This window comes from Myotis lucifugus, unplaced genomic scaffold, assembly GCF_000147115.1.
Source record: "Myotis lucifugus unplaced genomic scaffold, Myoluc2.0 scaffold_52, whole genome shotgun sequence".
Lineage (NCBI taxonomy): Eukaryota > Metazoa > Chordata > Mammalia > Chiroptera > Vespertilionidae > Myotis > Myotis lucifugus.
The window spans coordinates 3,770,888-3,787,742 of record NW_005871100.1 but is presented as its reverse complement, the minus strand read 5'-3'; the positions used below and the strand labels follow the sequence as shown (position 1 = coordinate 3,787,742).

At 50.4% G+C, this 16,855-nt stretch overlaps 3 protein-coding genes and 1 long non-coding RNA gene across 6 annotated transcripts in view; 1 reads left to right on the top strand and 3 right to left on the bottom strand.

Moving 5' to 3' along the window:
• HOXA3 (homeobox A3) overlaps nucleotides 1–16,855 on the bottom strand; it is a 45,175-nt gene that overhangs the window by 23,560 nt on the left and 4,760 nt on the right. For both annotated transcript variants that reach the window (XM_023753835.1, XM_023753836.1), the window contains exon 2: nucleotides 9,142–9,245. The gene's annotated coding sequence lies outside the window, so the exon portion shown is untranslated. The remainder of the gene's footprint in view (nucleotides 1–9,141; nucleotides 9,246–16,855) is intronic.
• Nucleotides 52–1,177, top strand: LOC111826049. Of its 2 annotated transcripts, none has more exons than XR_002829284.1 (2): nucleotides 52–96; nucleotides 833–1,177. It is a non-coding gene; the product is annotated as an uncharacterized LOC111826049 (long non-coding RNA). The 2 variants fall into 2 exon arrangements; XR_002829283.1 differs by having other exon boundaries at nucleotides 68–242.
• Nucleotides 10,107–14,728, bottom strand: HOXA5 (homeobox A5). Its single transcript, XM_006088765.3, has 2 exons — nucleotides 12,108–14,728; nucleotides 10,107–11,130 (listed from the first exon to the last, which is right to left on the bottom strand). The coding sequence occupies exons 1-2, from the start codon at nucleotides 13,000–13,002 to the stop codon at nucleotides 10,880–10,882; spliced, it is 1,146 nt and encodes a 381-aa protein (XP_006088827.1). The 5' UTR covers nucleotides 13,003–14,728; the 3' UTR covers nucleotides 10,107–10,879.
• Nucleotides 14,732–16,853, bottom strand: HOXA6 (homeobox A6). The gene is given in 3 exon segments (XM_006088766.2): nucleotides 14,732–14,991; nucleotides 16,413–16,805; nucleotides 16,808–16,853. Coding segments are annotated over 3 exon segments (699 nt in total).

Below are 16,855 nucleotides of genomic sequence, written 5' to 3'. Positions count from 1 at the left end.
GCTTCTTCCCCCGCCGGGGCCGCGCGCCCCCAAGTGACCCGCCCCCGCCAATGGGAACGCGGCGCGCGCGGACCCGGATCAGGAAGCGCGCGGGAGGTGATGGATGCTGCGGTCGGGTCCCCGGCGGAGGGAGGGAGCTGGCGCTTTGGTGCCCCCAGCACAAGCCCCCCAACTTTGAGTCCCGCTGGGAATTGGGGGGCCCTCCAGGCTTCAATTCCCCTCGGACGCCCCGGCCGTGCCCCGTGAGCGCCCCAGTCCCGGCCTAGGCCTCGGAGCAGCCAGGCGCCCGCGGCCCAGCGCTGACCTCGGGCCCCGCCTCGCCCGGCCCGGCGTCCTCCCGGGTTCGAGGCCGGCTGGGGGAGGGAATGGGTTGGGATCGAGGAGATGGTCTCATTTTAATCCTGTCCCCGGAATAAAACGAATGAGGTCGATAGACCCGTTTTCTCCCCCGCTAATCCCCCTGCCCACCCTCTCGCGGCGCCTGCGCCCGGGTCCCCGCTCCGAGAAGCCTGGCAGGAGCCACGAGAGCGGGTGGCTGAGCAGCCGGGAGAAACCGGCCTGGAAACGTGCCGCTAGGCCATCCCGGTGTGGCCGGACGGGCGCGTTTCATGCTGCCTTTCTTTTAGCGACAAAATCTGATGGCGGGGCCGGGGGCCTAAGGACACTCAGAGCCTTCTAATAGCACCTCCTCTGATGGAGGTGTTGATGTGAGAGTTAAACACTCGCATTTTCTAGGCGCGATTGGGAGACAGGAGGTGGTCAGGGGTGGGGGATGGATAGGCGCGGCGCCAGCACAGAACTGAGCCTTGAAACCAGCAACGTCCCATTTCAGAACAATTCCTGAGCAGAAACAAGCGACGGGGAGAGCGCACTTTGCCCCGTCTGATGGCCGGCGAGTCTTGTCCCGCTACGAAGATTACGTTTTGTATTTTGGACGCTGCTCTCTCAGACTGAATCTCAGGGTAAAGTTCTGTTTGCAGGACAGCCTATCATTTCTGCATTGCTGGAAATTAGCATATTAACGATAATAGTAGCTCTGGAAAAGGGGGAGAGAGGACTGTTGCCTGCCATTTGGTAATTGAAATGTGATGGGTAAACTAATTACACCATTATTAACAAATAAATTACTTATTAATTCCACCTAATGTTGATCTTTGCATTAAATACTGATGCCTTACTCCTGTTGTGTACTTTCCTTTTCTGGGTCACAGACACACCTAGATCCTCTACTTTTCAGCCTAGATGAAAGCACTACAAGCTAGAATAGTCATTCTTCTAAAATACTTCCATATTGGCATGTACAGCCAGGACTTTTTTTCAGCTGGTACATCTTACTTGATTTTTCAAAGAGCAGTATAAACAGCCTTCTCACAACTGAGTCTGGAAGGCAGACAAGGAAAGCTATAGCCTAAGCCTGGAGACACTTCAAAAGGAATGTCAATTCTATCTTCATTTATATCGGTTACTCATATGAGTTACTAAATGCTGGAATATCCATTTGATGGATAGTCATTTAATGCTTAGCCACATAAAGCCTATTATATGGGACTAATCTTTAAACTAATTTAGGAAAAGAGGTTTAAAGGGGGATCATGTTAGCTTTTTAACTGGAATCACCCTGAAGTGGTACAAAGAGGTTTTCCACATTGGCTGTGTGTCTGTGAAGAGTGCTGTCCATCGACATGGGGTACCCTGAATTTTTTTTTTAATGAAATCTGAGCCACAGACAGAAATCAATGCTGAGGGTAATCTTTAGACATTCTCTCTAGATTCCCGGGGAAATCTAGCCTGTGATACAGCTGCCTAAACCAATATCTCTCTACAGTAGAATATATATATATATATATATATATATATATATATGCTGAATATATAACTTGAATAATATATACATAATATAATTTACAAAATTGGGCTCGCTAAGCTTGCAGGAGGGGAGGAACATGACAATGAAATTTTGCCGTCATTCTCATGGCATCAGCCTTGAGTACTAGGGTCTTAACCATGTTTGTTTAATGTTATTTACAGACACAAAAACACAAAGTTCATGTTGTTTAGCCTCAGAACCTTCTACCAGGTTTCTATTTTAAAGTATTAACAAGGCATGGGCACTGTTTTGTATATGGTTAGCCTAAACGAGTTAACTGCCCCTGTGTTTCATGTGGTTATATTACTTTAGGAAGATGGGCTTACACAGAATCCCCCAAGGCCTGTAACTTGTCTTTGTGGTTCCTATCATAAACACAAACGGAGCCAGGACCACCAAGTGTTATCTCACACACCGACATTTTGACATTTTACTGCAAGATTTATGGCTGTAATAAACAATCTCAGTACCTTTTCTGATCCTTCCACAATCTCCCTGTGCAAGCCACAGCATCATTCCATTGAATCAAATAATCTTTTGAAAAACATTTTTAAAAAACCACTTCTTGCCTTTACATAAGATCCAAGACACCAAAGTAAAGCCAGAAAGAAACTAACTCAATTAATACATAAACCGAAGTTTACCAGCAGCATCTCGCCCGAGAAAAAGATGGGATGCTCTGAAATGGAGCAGAGAGGGAGTGTGCTAATCTTCGCACACCAACTGGCTCCAGTTCCAAGCAGGATGGAAGCATTATCCTTTTCTTGGTAAGCACATTTGCTCATTTCCACGTGCAGGGATAACATATATTCCCAACAAAGGCTTTCTTAAAATCCCATTAAATGAAACAACTTTTCATCATGTCCTCGAATCCCAGATGGAGAAGGAGAGCGAAGGGAGTCCAAGGGAGAGGGAGGGCGAGAGGAAGGCAGGGTTTGCAGCCTAGTTTGAATCTGATTTGAATCATTTAGAATATCTTTGGAATAGCCTGCCCTCTTGAATGCAACCCTGTCCCAAGATTCAAAGTGACCGAACAGTGACACCGTGTGCATTTTGTTTCTTATTAATCTTACACATTGACAGTCTTTGTTAAATCACAAGGCGCGCCCTTCACCAGCCGACATTTTCATATTTGTTAGACGCGCTGACCTGAAGTTCACCTCGGCCTTGGACTTTGCGCTTCTAAAAGGTCTATACAGTGTCTTTTAGAGAGCAGGGTCTTTGCCCAGGTCACTCCTTCTCAGGGAAAACCAAGGAGGGGTGGGGGAGGGAAGCAAAGGAAATGTAAACGTTATGGAATGTATTGACTGTATTTGTCCTTTGTTCTTTAGAATGAGAGTCCCTCAGACTGACTGCTCATCTCTGGAGCACACGCGGGAATGGCTGAATTTCAGAATGCCTGATGGTGGCCTTTGAGGGCTCTCCCCCACCTACACTAGGCACATGATTTTAGACAAGCAATACTTTATCGTCCATTTGAACCATTAATTGTTTGAGGGTAATTTCCTTGCAGTAGTTTATAGCGATGAGCATGACCCAGGCATAAAGACTGAAATTTATACTTGCATTATATATGAATTTTCACCAGGATTGTGTAAGAGGCCTAATAATCAAGATCCTCCAAATAAAAACGTATGCACTCTAAAAGCAGTAACTTCTTCAGGTAACTTTTTCTTTTACTTTAAAAACTGGCGAAGAGGTGTCTATGATTATTGAATCTGACATGTTTCTAAGGCGTGGGACATTTTTAACCAATAATACAATAACAAGCTTTTCTCAAAGGGACACATAATTGTCTTGGTGAGTAATAGCGGGGGTTTCAGTTTTCTCCATTTTGCTAGCCCAGATGTGGTGAAGTGTTCACTGCTGTAACAGCAATCACCACAGTTGTTCCCTTTCTTGTTTTCATCTGGCACACCCCCATTTGGCTTCAAGCTCTTGGCCAGAGTGAAAACTTTACACATCCAACAGTGGAAGCAATCTGATTACTTCCACTACGGCACTGTTTGGGAAATATTTACCACTGAATGTCCCTGGCACCAGCAAATCCAATCAACCAGAATATATTGGGATGATCTTACACATGCCTAACAAGACTCTGCATTCTGAGTAGTTAAATTAACGTATCTCTATAGTTAAAAAAGAAAAATCTAGAAATGTTTTTTCAACTTTCTCTTCTCTGCTTCCCTACAATGATTACTTAAAGATCAATACCTGGAAAAGGAAAATACGTCCCCCAGAAAATAGATTCTAATGGCACCAACACTTACAGCTAATATAGGTGCATGAGAAATAAAATAGTGTTTAGCTCTCCAGTTGCAACTCACACAGGAGGCATGGTTCCAGTCGGCTTCCTTAACACACTGTTCCCTTTCTTTCCCACTCTCCCACCCTTCCTCCTTAGCTCGCTTCTCCTCTCCTTAGCTTTTATTCCAAATGTGTTTTTAAAGAGTATTTTCTGGAGAACAGAAGTCTGTCACGGTGCTCTGACATTTCTGGATTCCACCTTTCTGCTCAAATGGCATATTCTTTACAGTGTGGCTATTCACTTATAGATTGTAGCATTTCTCTTACATTCAATGTAGGGTTAACAATAACCGTAATGAAAAATGTCCGACAACAGGGACATTTTCAGGGTACCAATGAGCATTTTCTCACTGCTGGAGGGGTGGAAGAATCCTGTCCCTTCGGGGGAGGGTTTTCGTTTCCTTCCTCCCCTTCCCAGCTCTAAGAACTCTTGGCATTTAGTGAGTGGCAATTTCAGAAAAAGCATTCTGTGTTTGAAAATTGCAAAGAACACATTTTGCAAGAAATGCCTGTGTTTGCCCTCCTCTCACACACTTTAGGGATCATTATGGGTACTAAAAAGAGAAATGGCAAATCAAAATCACTGTTTTCCAATAAAGGAAGTTTCCTGCCGGTTCTCTTGCCTTTGAAGGTACCACGGGGCATCGGAAACTTGCTACGTTATTTCTTAAAGGTCCACTGATGACTTCTGAGCTTTTTTATTTTTGGACACACCCGAAGACTCCTGGTTCTCCAGCAATCTAAGGTGTTGGTTTTTCAGTAATCTAAGCCTATTTACCTGCTGCTATTCCCTCAGAATGGGAGCGATAATTCAAGATGAAATACAGCATGTATTACTCTTGAAAAGAGGAATTTTCTATCCTTTTCTCCGTAATTGAGGTCATTCAACCACGAGGGTTCACCTGGAGTCCATACCGTGATACACGCGTCACTCCAAGCCATTTTATCTTTTGTGCTGATAGTCAAGATCGCAGTTCTAACATTGACATCAAACTCTGTCTGGGCAGATGACTAAGAGTGCTGCACAACGTAAACTTTTGACCCTCAACTTTTTGACCTGCAGTTGCAACGCACTAACCACAAAGATATACAAAGCTGTGCCTTTTCTCTCAGGGGAAGGCCCCCTCCTAGGATCTCAGGGATGCCCTACTTCTGCCACAGCCTTTTAGAACAAGAGGGTGCACTAGATTTGTGTGTGTGTGTGTGTGTTTGTGACCGTATTTCCTGTCAAACCAGCCTCCTACTTCTTTTTGTCAGCACTTAAAATAGGAAAGAGATTATTTTGAAATCACTCATCATTACATTTACAAGGACAATTGGAAGTAGGGGGAACCTCACAAATAGCAAAAGGAAAAAGAAGATGGGGGAAAGCAGGTAATGGAAGTTGGAGACATTTTTTCCCCCTTTATTTAAAAATAAAGACGCAGCCCTAATTGTTGGGCGAGCTGGCCCAGGCAGGCGAGTTGACTGTGAACTTGTACTAAAGCGTGCTCTGCTGGCGATTCCTAGGGTGTGCAGATTTATCTTCTCTGCATTTACTTAACCCGGCAGTGAACTGCGCGGGCGTCATTTGTTAGGTGATGACAGACTTCACCTCTAGCAAGGGCTGCTTCACAAAATCGCAATAATTACCCAATAACCTTCATAACAAATATTATTATTGAAAAGGCCAGTTTGTGGGGAGGGGGCATGGTGGGGGAAGGAAGCTTTCTTTGTGAAAAACAAACAAAACAAACCTAGGCAAATCTTCCAGTTCTGGGGCTTTGAATGGCCAGGACTGAGGCGCCCCACTCCTGTGTGGGCGGGAGCCTATGTTGACCCCCTTAGCCCTGTCTGGAAGCCCCATTTATAGTTTTGTCATTGACTAGAAAGAAATTCTGCCCTAGAAGCCAAAGGGATAGAGCCACACGGTTCTGTTCTGCACTCTCCATGGTGGGCAAACCTCAGGCAGACTCCCAAGCTAAGGCAGGGAGAGGCTTCGAAGGGCATCTTTTAAGCTAAAAGGGTTGTTTTCCTCTCTAATAGCCCATCTTCGAGGATGTAATTTGCTCTCCCCTCACTAATTGTTTGGATATAATACTCTTCACATCTCAACAAATGAACATGACTCCGTTTCTGGTAGAAAATTCTGTCTTGCTCTCCCAGAGCCGCCAACAATGAAGCAGGGAAAGAGCAGAAGAAAAGGAATCTTGGCATAATGTTGTGGAATTAGACCATGGAAACCCTAACAAACCCTAAGTGAGTGTGACCAGAAGCTTCCTATTATATTTATAGTTCAGGAAATATTGTCTCTGCGGCTTGTAGAAACAAACAGGGCCCTGCACATTTCAGACACCTTCTCCTTTTACAAGACAAGGAACACAGACAGACACTTCTGCCACCGGCTGAGGCTCGATGTCTTCATAAAGCTCTCAATGACAGATATTTTCTAAAGAAGTTTCTCTGCAAAAACAACCCAAAAGAATGCAGGAGAAATAACTTATCTACAAAAATGAGCAGATAACCAGCCATCCTCTTTACTATGCTTCCTGTGAAAATAGGAAGAAAGAAAAAAATTCCTCCAGGAATGCTCACGTAGGTCGGACTGGATGCTGTGTGTGTGTGTGTGTGTGTGTGTGTGTGTGTGTGTGTGTTTAAGTCATTTAACTCCATGTGAGTTGGCCTGCTCCTTAAACTCTAAAGATTACAGCAGACAGAAATAAGCAAGCTGACAATATTTATAGCCTCTAAGTCTTTTAAATCATGGGAAAGTTTCTCTATATTGTGTGATGCTGGCTATAGGTCCAACAGCCTTTCTGCCCATTCCCACACCCCAGGGTGGGATGTGGCCACGGAGGTGGTGTGGCCACTTCCTCCACGCAAGTTACTCAAGTGAATCTGCCAGCAGCCCTATCACTCTTTTTTCTGCTACTAATTTTAGTCATCAAGAAATCACTCAAGCAAGATCACCAAGTGAGCAACTAAAATAAAACCTTCATCCAGCATTTTCCAATAAAGAACCCAAAACTCCGAGCAGCGAAACAAAGACTCCAGAATTCTTACAGACACTTAAAATAAAGAGAACCCAAAGAGAGTTTCTATTCTGGTCCCCACCAAGGTTTGCCTGAGCACTGACAGGGCAATGCTTACTCTCACAGGGCACAAAACATGACCTCAGGGATCTTCCTTGCCACTCACTATTCAAGAGAAGTGGGACTTGGAGGAGGGTTTCGATCTTTCAGAAAACTTCCCAGGTTTTGCTCTTTGGACCTCTGTCTTTGGGAACATCTGTTGGGCTAATGTTGGGGAGGAGTGGCCTGTGCACAATAAAGTATGTAGAAATTCCAAATCTACACTTTAAGTTTTTTCACTTTGAGCACTTAGTACACATCTTTACCAATGAGCACTTGCAGAAAGCTACCCAGTTCCCAAGGAGAAAGGCATGTGGAGGCAGAAGATCCTTTTTTTTGTCTGTTTGTTTCATTTCTAAGTTGGAAAATTTGGCTTAATTCCTCAGTCGGGATGGGGGAAATCCGCAAGGTCCCATGTGAGTACCCATCCAGAGAAATACCCATCCTGAGGGACAGGCCACAGCAGCCCCAGTCACCGCTCCGCCACGGAAGAATGTGGGGGGTGGGGGCCTGAGCGGGTGGCTGAGGCCAAGCTGGAATTGTACCCAGGAAAAATTTCTTTCACCTTACTTCACCCATTGGTGCAATATTGGGGACTGTTTTGGAAATCATAGATTATGTAAATTTCCTGGGATCAAACAGAAAGAGCAGCTAACAAAAGAAAGGCGGAAATCTCCTACTGACAAACGACCAATTTCTTCCCTCAACTACCCTTTATGACGTGTCAGGGAAAACAACCTAATGGCTGTGGGGACTTTTAAGTTGGGCGTTGAAGACACCTCGATTTCCCCCAAAACTTTAGGGCACAGTTTGGGAGAATTCCCCCTGTATGCTGAGGGGGAGTACATTTCTCTATCTTTAGAGTTATCTAAGGGGTGGGGGGGGGGCGCCTTAGTTGCCTTTTGAGGGCCCTGTACATGGATGTTTTAAATTCTACAAAAGAGGAGAGAAAAAGGAAAGAGAGTGAAAAGAGAGGCGAGGCGGAAGAAAAGAAAGCGCCGTAACTCCTTTCATTTAGCCTGGGGATTCAAAGACTAAAGTTAAATCCGGCCATAAAGTTTATTGCTTCAGACTCACAGGCGGGTGAGAACAGTCCCACCGAAATAAAAAGAACGTGCAGGCCAGCAAGGTTCAGGGCCTGGGCCCGGGGCGGGGGAGGGGTGGGGAGCCTCCCCCCCAGGTGGGGACCCGGGGTCCCCAGCGTCCTGGGCTCGGCCTGGCAACCCAGGGGCCCCGCCTGGAGGTGCGGCCCGCGCCCCGCCGACCTCTGCCACCCTCTGGCTCTCTGGAGCCAGCCTGAAACCCGGCCCGAAGGCGGCCGCCTCCGTTCAGTGCTGCCAAATGACCCAGGCCCCGCGAAGACATATTGCCACAGCCCCACAAGGAATCCCGCCGGAGTCCGCCTCGGCAGGGCCCGGCCTGGGCCTTTCTTTCCAACTCCCAAGCTCAGCGCGGCCCTGGCGCCCGAGCGCGCCCCACTGCCTCCCAGCCCCCACCCCAGGGCTCCGCGACCCCCCCAAGAACCAGGACCCGCCACACGCAGGCCCGCCGCACACAAAAATCATCTTTTTGCAGGGCGAGCGCGGCGGAAGTCATTACCAGCCGCGGCGCAGCAATTAGAGTCAGGCCTGGGGATGCGCCGGCCCAGGCGCGGCTCACCGTGTGGCCCGCAGAGCAGGCTCCTGGCGCTGCTGGGGCGCAGAGGGAAAGTTTAAGGGACCCCCGCCCCTTTTGAATTCAGGGGCAACCTCAGAGTTACTGACCCAGAGACAGAGAAAGCGCGCGAGAGAGAAATCCAGGAAGAAGAAAGTTTTCAGAGTACAAATAAACTCGAAAGTGCTCAGGAGGCGAGCTTACCTTAATTCGGAGGGAGCCATTTTTCAGAGAGTTTTGAGAACTTGTGGTTTGGACACTTCTGGACCTAAAATTGACAATTTGAATGACCAGGCGGCACACGTAGCCTGCAAAAGAGTCAAATGGAGTCCAGCGTCAGTGAGATTATATGTTATGTGGTATATAATGTTGGATGTCAACTCCCCAAAACCATAAAACTTACTTTAATGGCCCCACGTGACGTTTTATAGCCAGTGAGCCGATCTGTCTGTGCTATGGATGATTTTACGATCTAATTCATAGACAAAACCCTATTCATTTGGCACCCAAATGTCATATAGCCGGAACTGGGGCTTATAAAGTTTACTGTTTTATAACTTTTAAAAGGAACGACGGCATCAGTGTAAGCAGTCGGTAAATGTGCAAATCTCTAGTTGTGCTTTAGCTGCCCTGAGGAGTTTCCCAATCGAGCTAGGATGGGGTAAGTACCTTCCATTTGTAGCAAATTAATTGTAGCAAAAGAAGCCAACTGGGTTCAGGGTGAGGCGTGGGAAGGGGTGCCTGGGTGGGTTAGAGGCAGCGAGTTTGGGGGCCACAGCTTGGCATAGCAGCCTCTTCAAGTGGAGGCCCAGGATGGCCTTAGAAACAGGCAGCATCTGTGTGGGCCCCGTGGGCCGCTAACAAAGCCCTGGGCTTTTCCTCCTTTCTCTCTCTTCCTCTGTTTTGTACCCAGCAAGTTTACTTGGTTTCCTCAGAGATGGGCAGGTTGGACTCAGGCTTTGGGATCACCTACAGCTTTCCACCTTCCGTCCTGAACTTTCTGAAAGGCCAGAGTTAGGAAGGCTGTGGGTCAGGGTGTCCGTCTGAGGTCTCCTGGCACAGGCAGGCTGCTCAGGTAGCCTCAGACTCACCCGCCTCCAGGACTGGACAGACAGACAGAAGAGCAGAAAGAGCCGCTCACTATTTGGCACAAACCAGACCAAGAGAACTTACAATAGAAAGTTTATTTTTTGTTTCCAGTCAGTATTTTTTCCTTAAAAACAAATACAAAAAAAAAAAAGCTGATCACAGTTTGCTTAAACAGCCAGACTTGGACAATATTTGTAACTTTGTTCACAAAAACATACATCACTGAAGCTGCGCTTATAAGAGCCACTTCCAGAGTTCGTGCAAAGGGTCCTACAAAGGCACGCAGGGACACACCGCTCGGAGTCACAGTTTTCGTCACAGAGTCACTAGTCACTACACGTCAAACAAGTTAAGTTGTGTCTCATCAAGTCACCTCTACAACAGCATTAATTACACAAGGAATATAGGTAGTTTGAATAAAAATATCTTTAACAGCTTGGAGCTATTGAGACAGGAACACTTCCACTCACATGCACAGTTAAACAACTGGAGTGCAACACACAACATTGGCACTAAACGAGGTCGAAGGGGGACTTTTTTGTGTGTTTTTTTTTCTCTTTTCTTTTTTGTTATAGTTACTTCAAGTAACACAGCTTGCTTCATATAAATAAGTTAAAACATCTATTTTTTTTTCAAGACAAAGCCATTCAGGACAAAGAGATGAACAGAAAGCAGATCTACTTATACAGGCGCTATAATGGCAATAAACAGGCTCATGATTAAAAGATGAATTAGGGCAACGAGAACAGGGCTTCTTCACAGAAGGAACACAGGGGAGTTTCAGAAAGTCACCTTAGTACTGACACTACGCGGGGTCCGCTAATACTGCTCAGTACTTTAAACGCTCAAATACTCAGGGGCGGAAGGCCCCTCCTGCCGCCGCCATGCTCATGCTTTTCAGCTTATTATCTTTTTTCCACTTCATTCTCCGGTTTTGGAACCAGATTTTAATTTGTCTCTCGGAGAGGCAAAGAGCATGTGCTATTTCAATCCTCCTTCGGCGGGTCAGGTAGCGATTGAAGTGGAACTCCTTCTCCAGCTCCAGGGTCTGGTAGCGCGTGTAGGCCGTCCGGGCCCTTTTGCCTTCCGGGCCGCCTATGTTGTCTGCAACAGAAAAGTCAGCGGTTTAGCCACCAACTCCTCAGCCCCTGGCCACCAAAGTCCGCCAGCTGGACGAGCCAGGGTCCTGAGCAGGGAACAGGAGAGAAAAAGCTCAACAAGTCCTCCCTCTTCGCCCCCCCAATTTCCTTCCCTCTTCCTTTCTAGAGAGAAAACAATACGATTTGGACTCTGGGAACAATCAGGCCATCTGAGGCTGGAGCTGCGCCCCTGAGGATCCCTCGCTCTCCCCCCAGCCCTCTCCTACCCTCTGGCCCTGCCCTGGTGCCCCGAGGCGAGGGCACAGCCCTTCCAGGCTGCCGTTCAGAAACCCACCAAAGCAGGGCCCTTTTCTGAGCGCCCAAGTGGCCTCTAGATCACTCTCCCTTAAAGTTCCAGCCCCGAGAGCCGCCGCCTGTTCCAGCCTGCACGCTTGGGGCGCCTGCTTTCTTTTTCTTCCCTTTCCTTTCCTGCTCTTCCTCCTGCCCCCAAACTTCAGAGTCCCGCCGGCTCTCGCCGGGATTATGCCCCCCAAGCCCCTTTTCGGGGACTCTAATTAGTAACGCTGTTTCCCCAGCGTAGCCCTCCTCATAAATTATCCGTCCTGACAAGCCCGATTCACAGCCCCTACTGCCATCCTCTACCTCTGCGCCCTGCTTGGCTGGTCTGACCCGGGAGCGCGTTCCGAGGCGCTGGGGTTCGACCTGGGTTTTCTCCTTTCCCCCTTTCCACGTCTAAACTTGCCTATCCAGCGGCTCCCACCACCACCACCACCCCCACCCTGAGAACTCAGGGCGCTGCGAAGAAGCGGAGGAGGATGGAGGAAGGCAGGGAAGGAGACCGGCGGGGAGAGGCTCCACGGGGCTGGGAGAGGCAAGACCAGGAGAGAGAACGGGGAGAGAGGGCGGTAGAGGAGAGAGGGAGAGGGAGACGGGGAGCCGCGCCCCCGCGGCCGCGTGGATTTAGAAAAAGGCTGGCTTTACCATGACTTATGTGTAGCTTGCGCATCCAAGGGTAGATCTGGGGTTGGGCAGGCGGCGCCGGGCTCGGCTCGCTCTGCGCGCTCGCCTGCTCGCTGCTGGCGGGGGCGTCCTCCTCGGCTCCGGACGCCGTGCCAACCCCCTCTCTGCTGCTGATGTGGGTGCTGCCGGCGTTGGCCGAGGCGCCGCTGGAGTTGCCCAGGGAGTTTTTCCCGCCGTGGTGGCTGTCGCTGCCGGGCGAAGGGGCCACGGCGGAGCAGGGCAGCGGGTCGGGCGGAGGCGAGTGCGTGGACGTGGCCGGCTGGCTGTACCTGGGCTCGGCGGGCGCCGCGCTGGCGCCGGCCGCGTAGCTGCGGGCGCGTTCCCCGGAGCCAAAGTGGCCGGAACCCGAGCGGCCGACGCTGAGATCCATGCCATTGTAGCCGTAGCCGTACCTGCCGGAGTGCATGCTCGCCGAGTCCCTGAATTGCTCGCTCACGGAACTATGATCTCCATAATTATGCAACTGGTAGTCCGGGCCATTTGGATAGCGACCACAAAATGAGTTTACAAAATAAGAGCTCATTTGTTTTTTGATATGTGTGCTTGATTTGTGGCTCGCGGTCGTTTGTGCGTCTATAGCACCCTTGCACAATTTATGATGAATTATGGAAATGACTGGGACATGTACTTGGTTCCCTCCTACGTAGGCACCCAAATATGGGGTACGACTTCGAATCACGTGCTTTTGTTGTCCAGTCGTAAATCCTGCCTGATGACCTCTAGAGGTAAACTCGTGCACTAATGGGGGAGTTGGGTGGAGGCGAGAGGGGTGGAGCGCGCGCCCCGGGCGCGTGCCCGCCGCCCGCCACCGCCGTTCAGTCGGACTCGAGCGCCACCCGCTGGAGGCAGGGCTCATCGCTCCGCTTCCGACCCGGGGCTGCAAGGGCCGGGGTCGAATTGAGGTTACAGCCCATTATGGCAAAATTATTGCATTTCCCTCGCAGTTCCATTAGGATGTACCAATTGTGAGGCCGTCAGCTGCCGATCGCGTGCCCGGCGAGGATGCAGAGGACTGGGGGGAGATGGTGACTTGGATTTTATTTACAACAACTTTATTTCCCCGCTGTGCAGCCCCTCTTATTTTTATGTCGAGGTTGGGGTCGGTTCTGCCCGTCACGCCGGCAGCTCTGAAATTTGAAAATACAGATATCACCTTCAGGGGAGTGGGGGGAAGCCATTTAGCCAATTGGAGAAATAAATCCTGCCCTGGGCAGTCGCTACAATTACGGCTCTGTTTTTGGCGAGCGCAGGAGGGACAGTGCCGCCGCTCCTAAATGACAGGCGTCTATTAAAGATAGCTTTTGTGTAGTGCTTCTCCGAGGCGAGGTCACATCCCACACACTTCTATAACCAGATTCGATTTTCCTTTCTTGTAAATTTGGCTTTTCGTGTCATTAGCTTGCTGTTTGCTTTGCTTTAAAGATCCAGCCTGGAGAATCTTCACCACTAGGTCTTTTTCCTGGAGCCAGGCGGGCCCCAAGTCGGAGGGGTTCTAGGTGAACCCAGCGAGCGGGCCGAGGCTCCCCGCAGCTACAGAAGCTGCTTGGGGGCTGGCGATTTCTGGGCCGCGTTATTAGGGTTTTGCTTAGACCTCCAGGAGTGAACTGAGGGCGCTAAAGGAAGCATTTCCAGACAGTGCTCACATCCCCGTAGTTATTTTCCTGGGTTCTGAAAGATGAAAGTAAACCACAAATGCAGCTGAAAGGCAGGGGAGGGTTTCCCCGCTGGAGGCCCTGCGTCGCAGACGCCCCTGGCAGGCTGGAAACCATGATTCTTGCCGCTCCCACGGCTCTGGGCCCCCTCCTCGGGTCCCGAAAGCGCTGTTGGCACTGTCGGAGGCGAGGAGCTGGATTCCCGAGTCCCGAGCCTTCGGGAGCCCAGCCGGTCCCGGGCTGTGCAGTTCCACCCGCGCTCAGGTTGACTGGGCTCGGCTGAGGCTCCTTCTCTTCCACGGACGGTGGTGCGGGGCAGAGAGGCTAGACTCTCCGGGGGGAGGGGAGCCTTTGTTCCTGGAGCTCCTTCCTGTCTGGGGGCAGCCTGGGAGGCCACCGCAGTGCTGGGGCCCCAACCTTTAGGTCCCCTCTTTGCAGTGGCCAGAGTCGATTTGGTGGTGCCTTCCGGGACTTGGTGGCGAGGGACCGGGGCCAAAATGCCCAGACAGGAAAAGAGGGTGGGTCCCGGGGTTCTTTCCTCTCCAGCAACCCCGAGGCCCGTGCCAGAGGCGTGCAGAGGCGCTACACAAGAGTCAGGGACGGATTTGGGGCGCGCGCTGGGATCCGGAGCGGCTTGGGCAGCCTTGGAGAGCGGGATTGTGTGTGCAGTGCGCCCCGCTCCACCGCTGGGATTGGCTGTGTGTGTGTGTGTGTGTGTGTGTGTGTGTGTGTTATTGTTGTTGGTTTTTTAATGTTGTTGCTCTTTTTTTGTAAGAAATAAATGCTCAGGCGTTTGCAAAGCTCCGGGCTCCCCCTGAAGCTGCGTAAGCCCCCCAGATGATAGCAGGCAGGGAGAAAGGTTGGGGAGCAGGCGAAGGCAAGGGAGCAAAGCCGAGGGAGGTCGCGCCGCTGGCCTGGTCCCTGCCCAGGCGCCTACTCGCCCGCTTTTGCCTCAGCTTCCTCCCCGCTGGGCTGTGTGGAATTGATGAGCTTATTTTCCTTTTTCCACTTCATGCGGCGGTTCTGGAACCAGATCTTGATCTGGCGCTCGGTGAGGCAGAGCGCGTTGGCGATCTCGATGCGGCGGCGCCGGGTCAGGTAGCGGTTGAAGTGGAACTCCTTCTCCAGCTCCAGCGTCTGGTAACGCGTGTAGGTCTGGCGGCCTCGGCGCCCGTGGCTCCCGTACACAGCACCTGCGGGCAGAAAGGACCAGGCGCCCGTGAGCCTGGATCTGGGCAGCTGAGCCAGTCAACCCCGCACCCCAAGCCTCTGGGCTGGAAACCACCCCGCCTTCACTCTCCCCTCTCCCACTGTCTTGGGCCAAAAGCCTCCTGATGGGAGAAGATTATTTCATACCAAGCGAGATGTTTTCCACCTAAAATGACTTGGGGTGGGAACTTATTGTTTTTTAAAAACCTGCTCAGTACAAAACAAAATTACAAGCAAAAGAATATAACGGGCGTTCTTAATTTGGGGTACCTAAGTCATGTTTTGTGGGAATGCAGTGTGTGTATGTCTGGGAGTGGGGGTGTGGAACCCTATGAGTAGGGTAGGCACACTGCATCCACATATGGATGTCTGTGGAGATGTGACTGTGGCCAGGCATCCCAGGATGGCTGGAGAAGCACTCCGTGTGCTTTTTGGGAAATTAAGAATGGTCGGCCTTCTCAGATCTTTGCAAATTCCCCCAAATTGTATGGCCCCATCTGAGAAATGCAAAGCTTCCTTGAAAAAAAAAAAAAACCAGTGGATGTTAAAGCAAAACACCATAAGTTTTCAAATTCGCATTAGGCACTGTCCTGCTCCGAGGATTCCCTGTGGAGTTTTTGGGAGCGATGGGCCAACTGGGGTTCCTGGAAATGTAGGACTGTGATGGGCTATTTGTTCTGGTGCCAAAGGGGCCCGTGGGTGGGGGCTTCCCTCCAAGCTGGGTGACTGAGATGCGGGCAGGGTCTTAGAAGGAGGCAGAAGTTGGCTGTAAGTGAGCAGTTGAGTGGAAGTGGGAGGAGGGGAGGGAGGAGAGAGAAGAAATACTGCAACTGGGGATGTGGCCCTCCAAGGCTTTGGGGTAACCCTGGAAGAGGCTAAATAAGGGCCTCTTTCTATATGAGTGTATGAAGGGCAGAAAGGAGACGGGGTTGGCAGGTGAAGGGGAATCATCAGTGATGGGTGCAGAAGGCCATCTGGGTTTGGGAATCTGAGCAGGGTGCTACCTGGGTGCAGTGTAGGTAGGATCTCCCTCCCATCCAGCCTGGCTCTCTCTTTAGTTTGCTCCTTTCTTGGGGCTCACATAGCATGGGACTGACCCCCCCACACACACACACACTCCTCTAAGGTGTCACCTTACATGGACACTAGTGCCCTGCCTTCACTCTGCCTCAGCTTGATTGCTCCGTTGGGAATGGGTTGGTATTTTTTTTAATCTCTTTTTTTAAAAGCTAAAGAAACTTTGTTCATTCTTTCCTCCTGTCTTTCTATTTTCCTTCCTTCCTTCCTTCCTTCCTTCCTTCCTTCCTTCCTTCCTTCCTTCCTTCCTTCCTTCCTTCCTTCCCTGCCTCCTTCCCCCTCTCCCTCCACTCTCTAGGGGGGCGGGTGCTGCAGGGAAATGTCTTACCCGCACAGGAGTTCATCCGCTGCATCCAGGGGTAAACAGGACTCGTGTACTTCCGGTCGGTGCCTTCGTCATGGAGGGCTTTGCCAGGCACGCTGCTGCTGTCAGATTTGTACTGCTGCTCGGGAGAAAAGTGCAGGTAGTCCCCGGGGCCCCTCTGCTTGCCACTGCCCGAGGGCGAGGCGCCACTGAGGTCCTTATCAGAATAGAAACACGAGGCCCCGTACTCGTAGGACGCCCGGTTGCAGGCCAGGACCGAGTTGGACTGTTGGTAGAAACAAGGTGAGGTGTAGGTCTTGTCCGGGAGGCTCGACGCCCCGTACGAGGCCGGGAAGGGCCTCAGCGCGTCATAGCCGGCCGGGTAGAGGGGCAGCTGGCCCAAGAAGGAGTCCTGGCGCTGGGCAGGCTCCCGGGGAAAGTGGGATTCACAAAATAGGAACTCATTT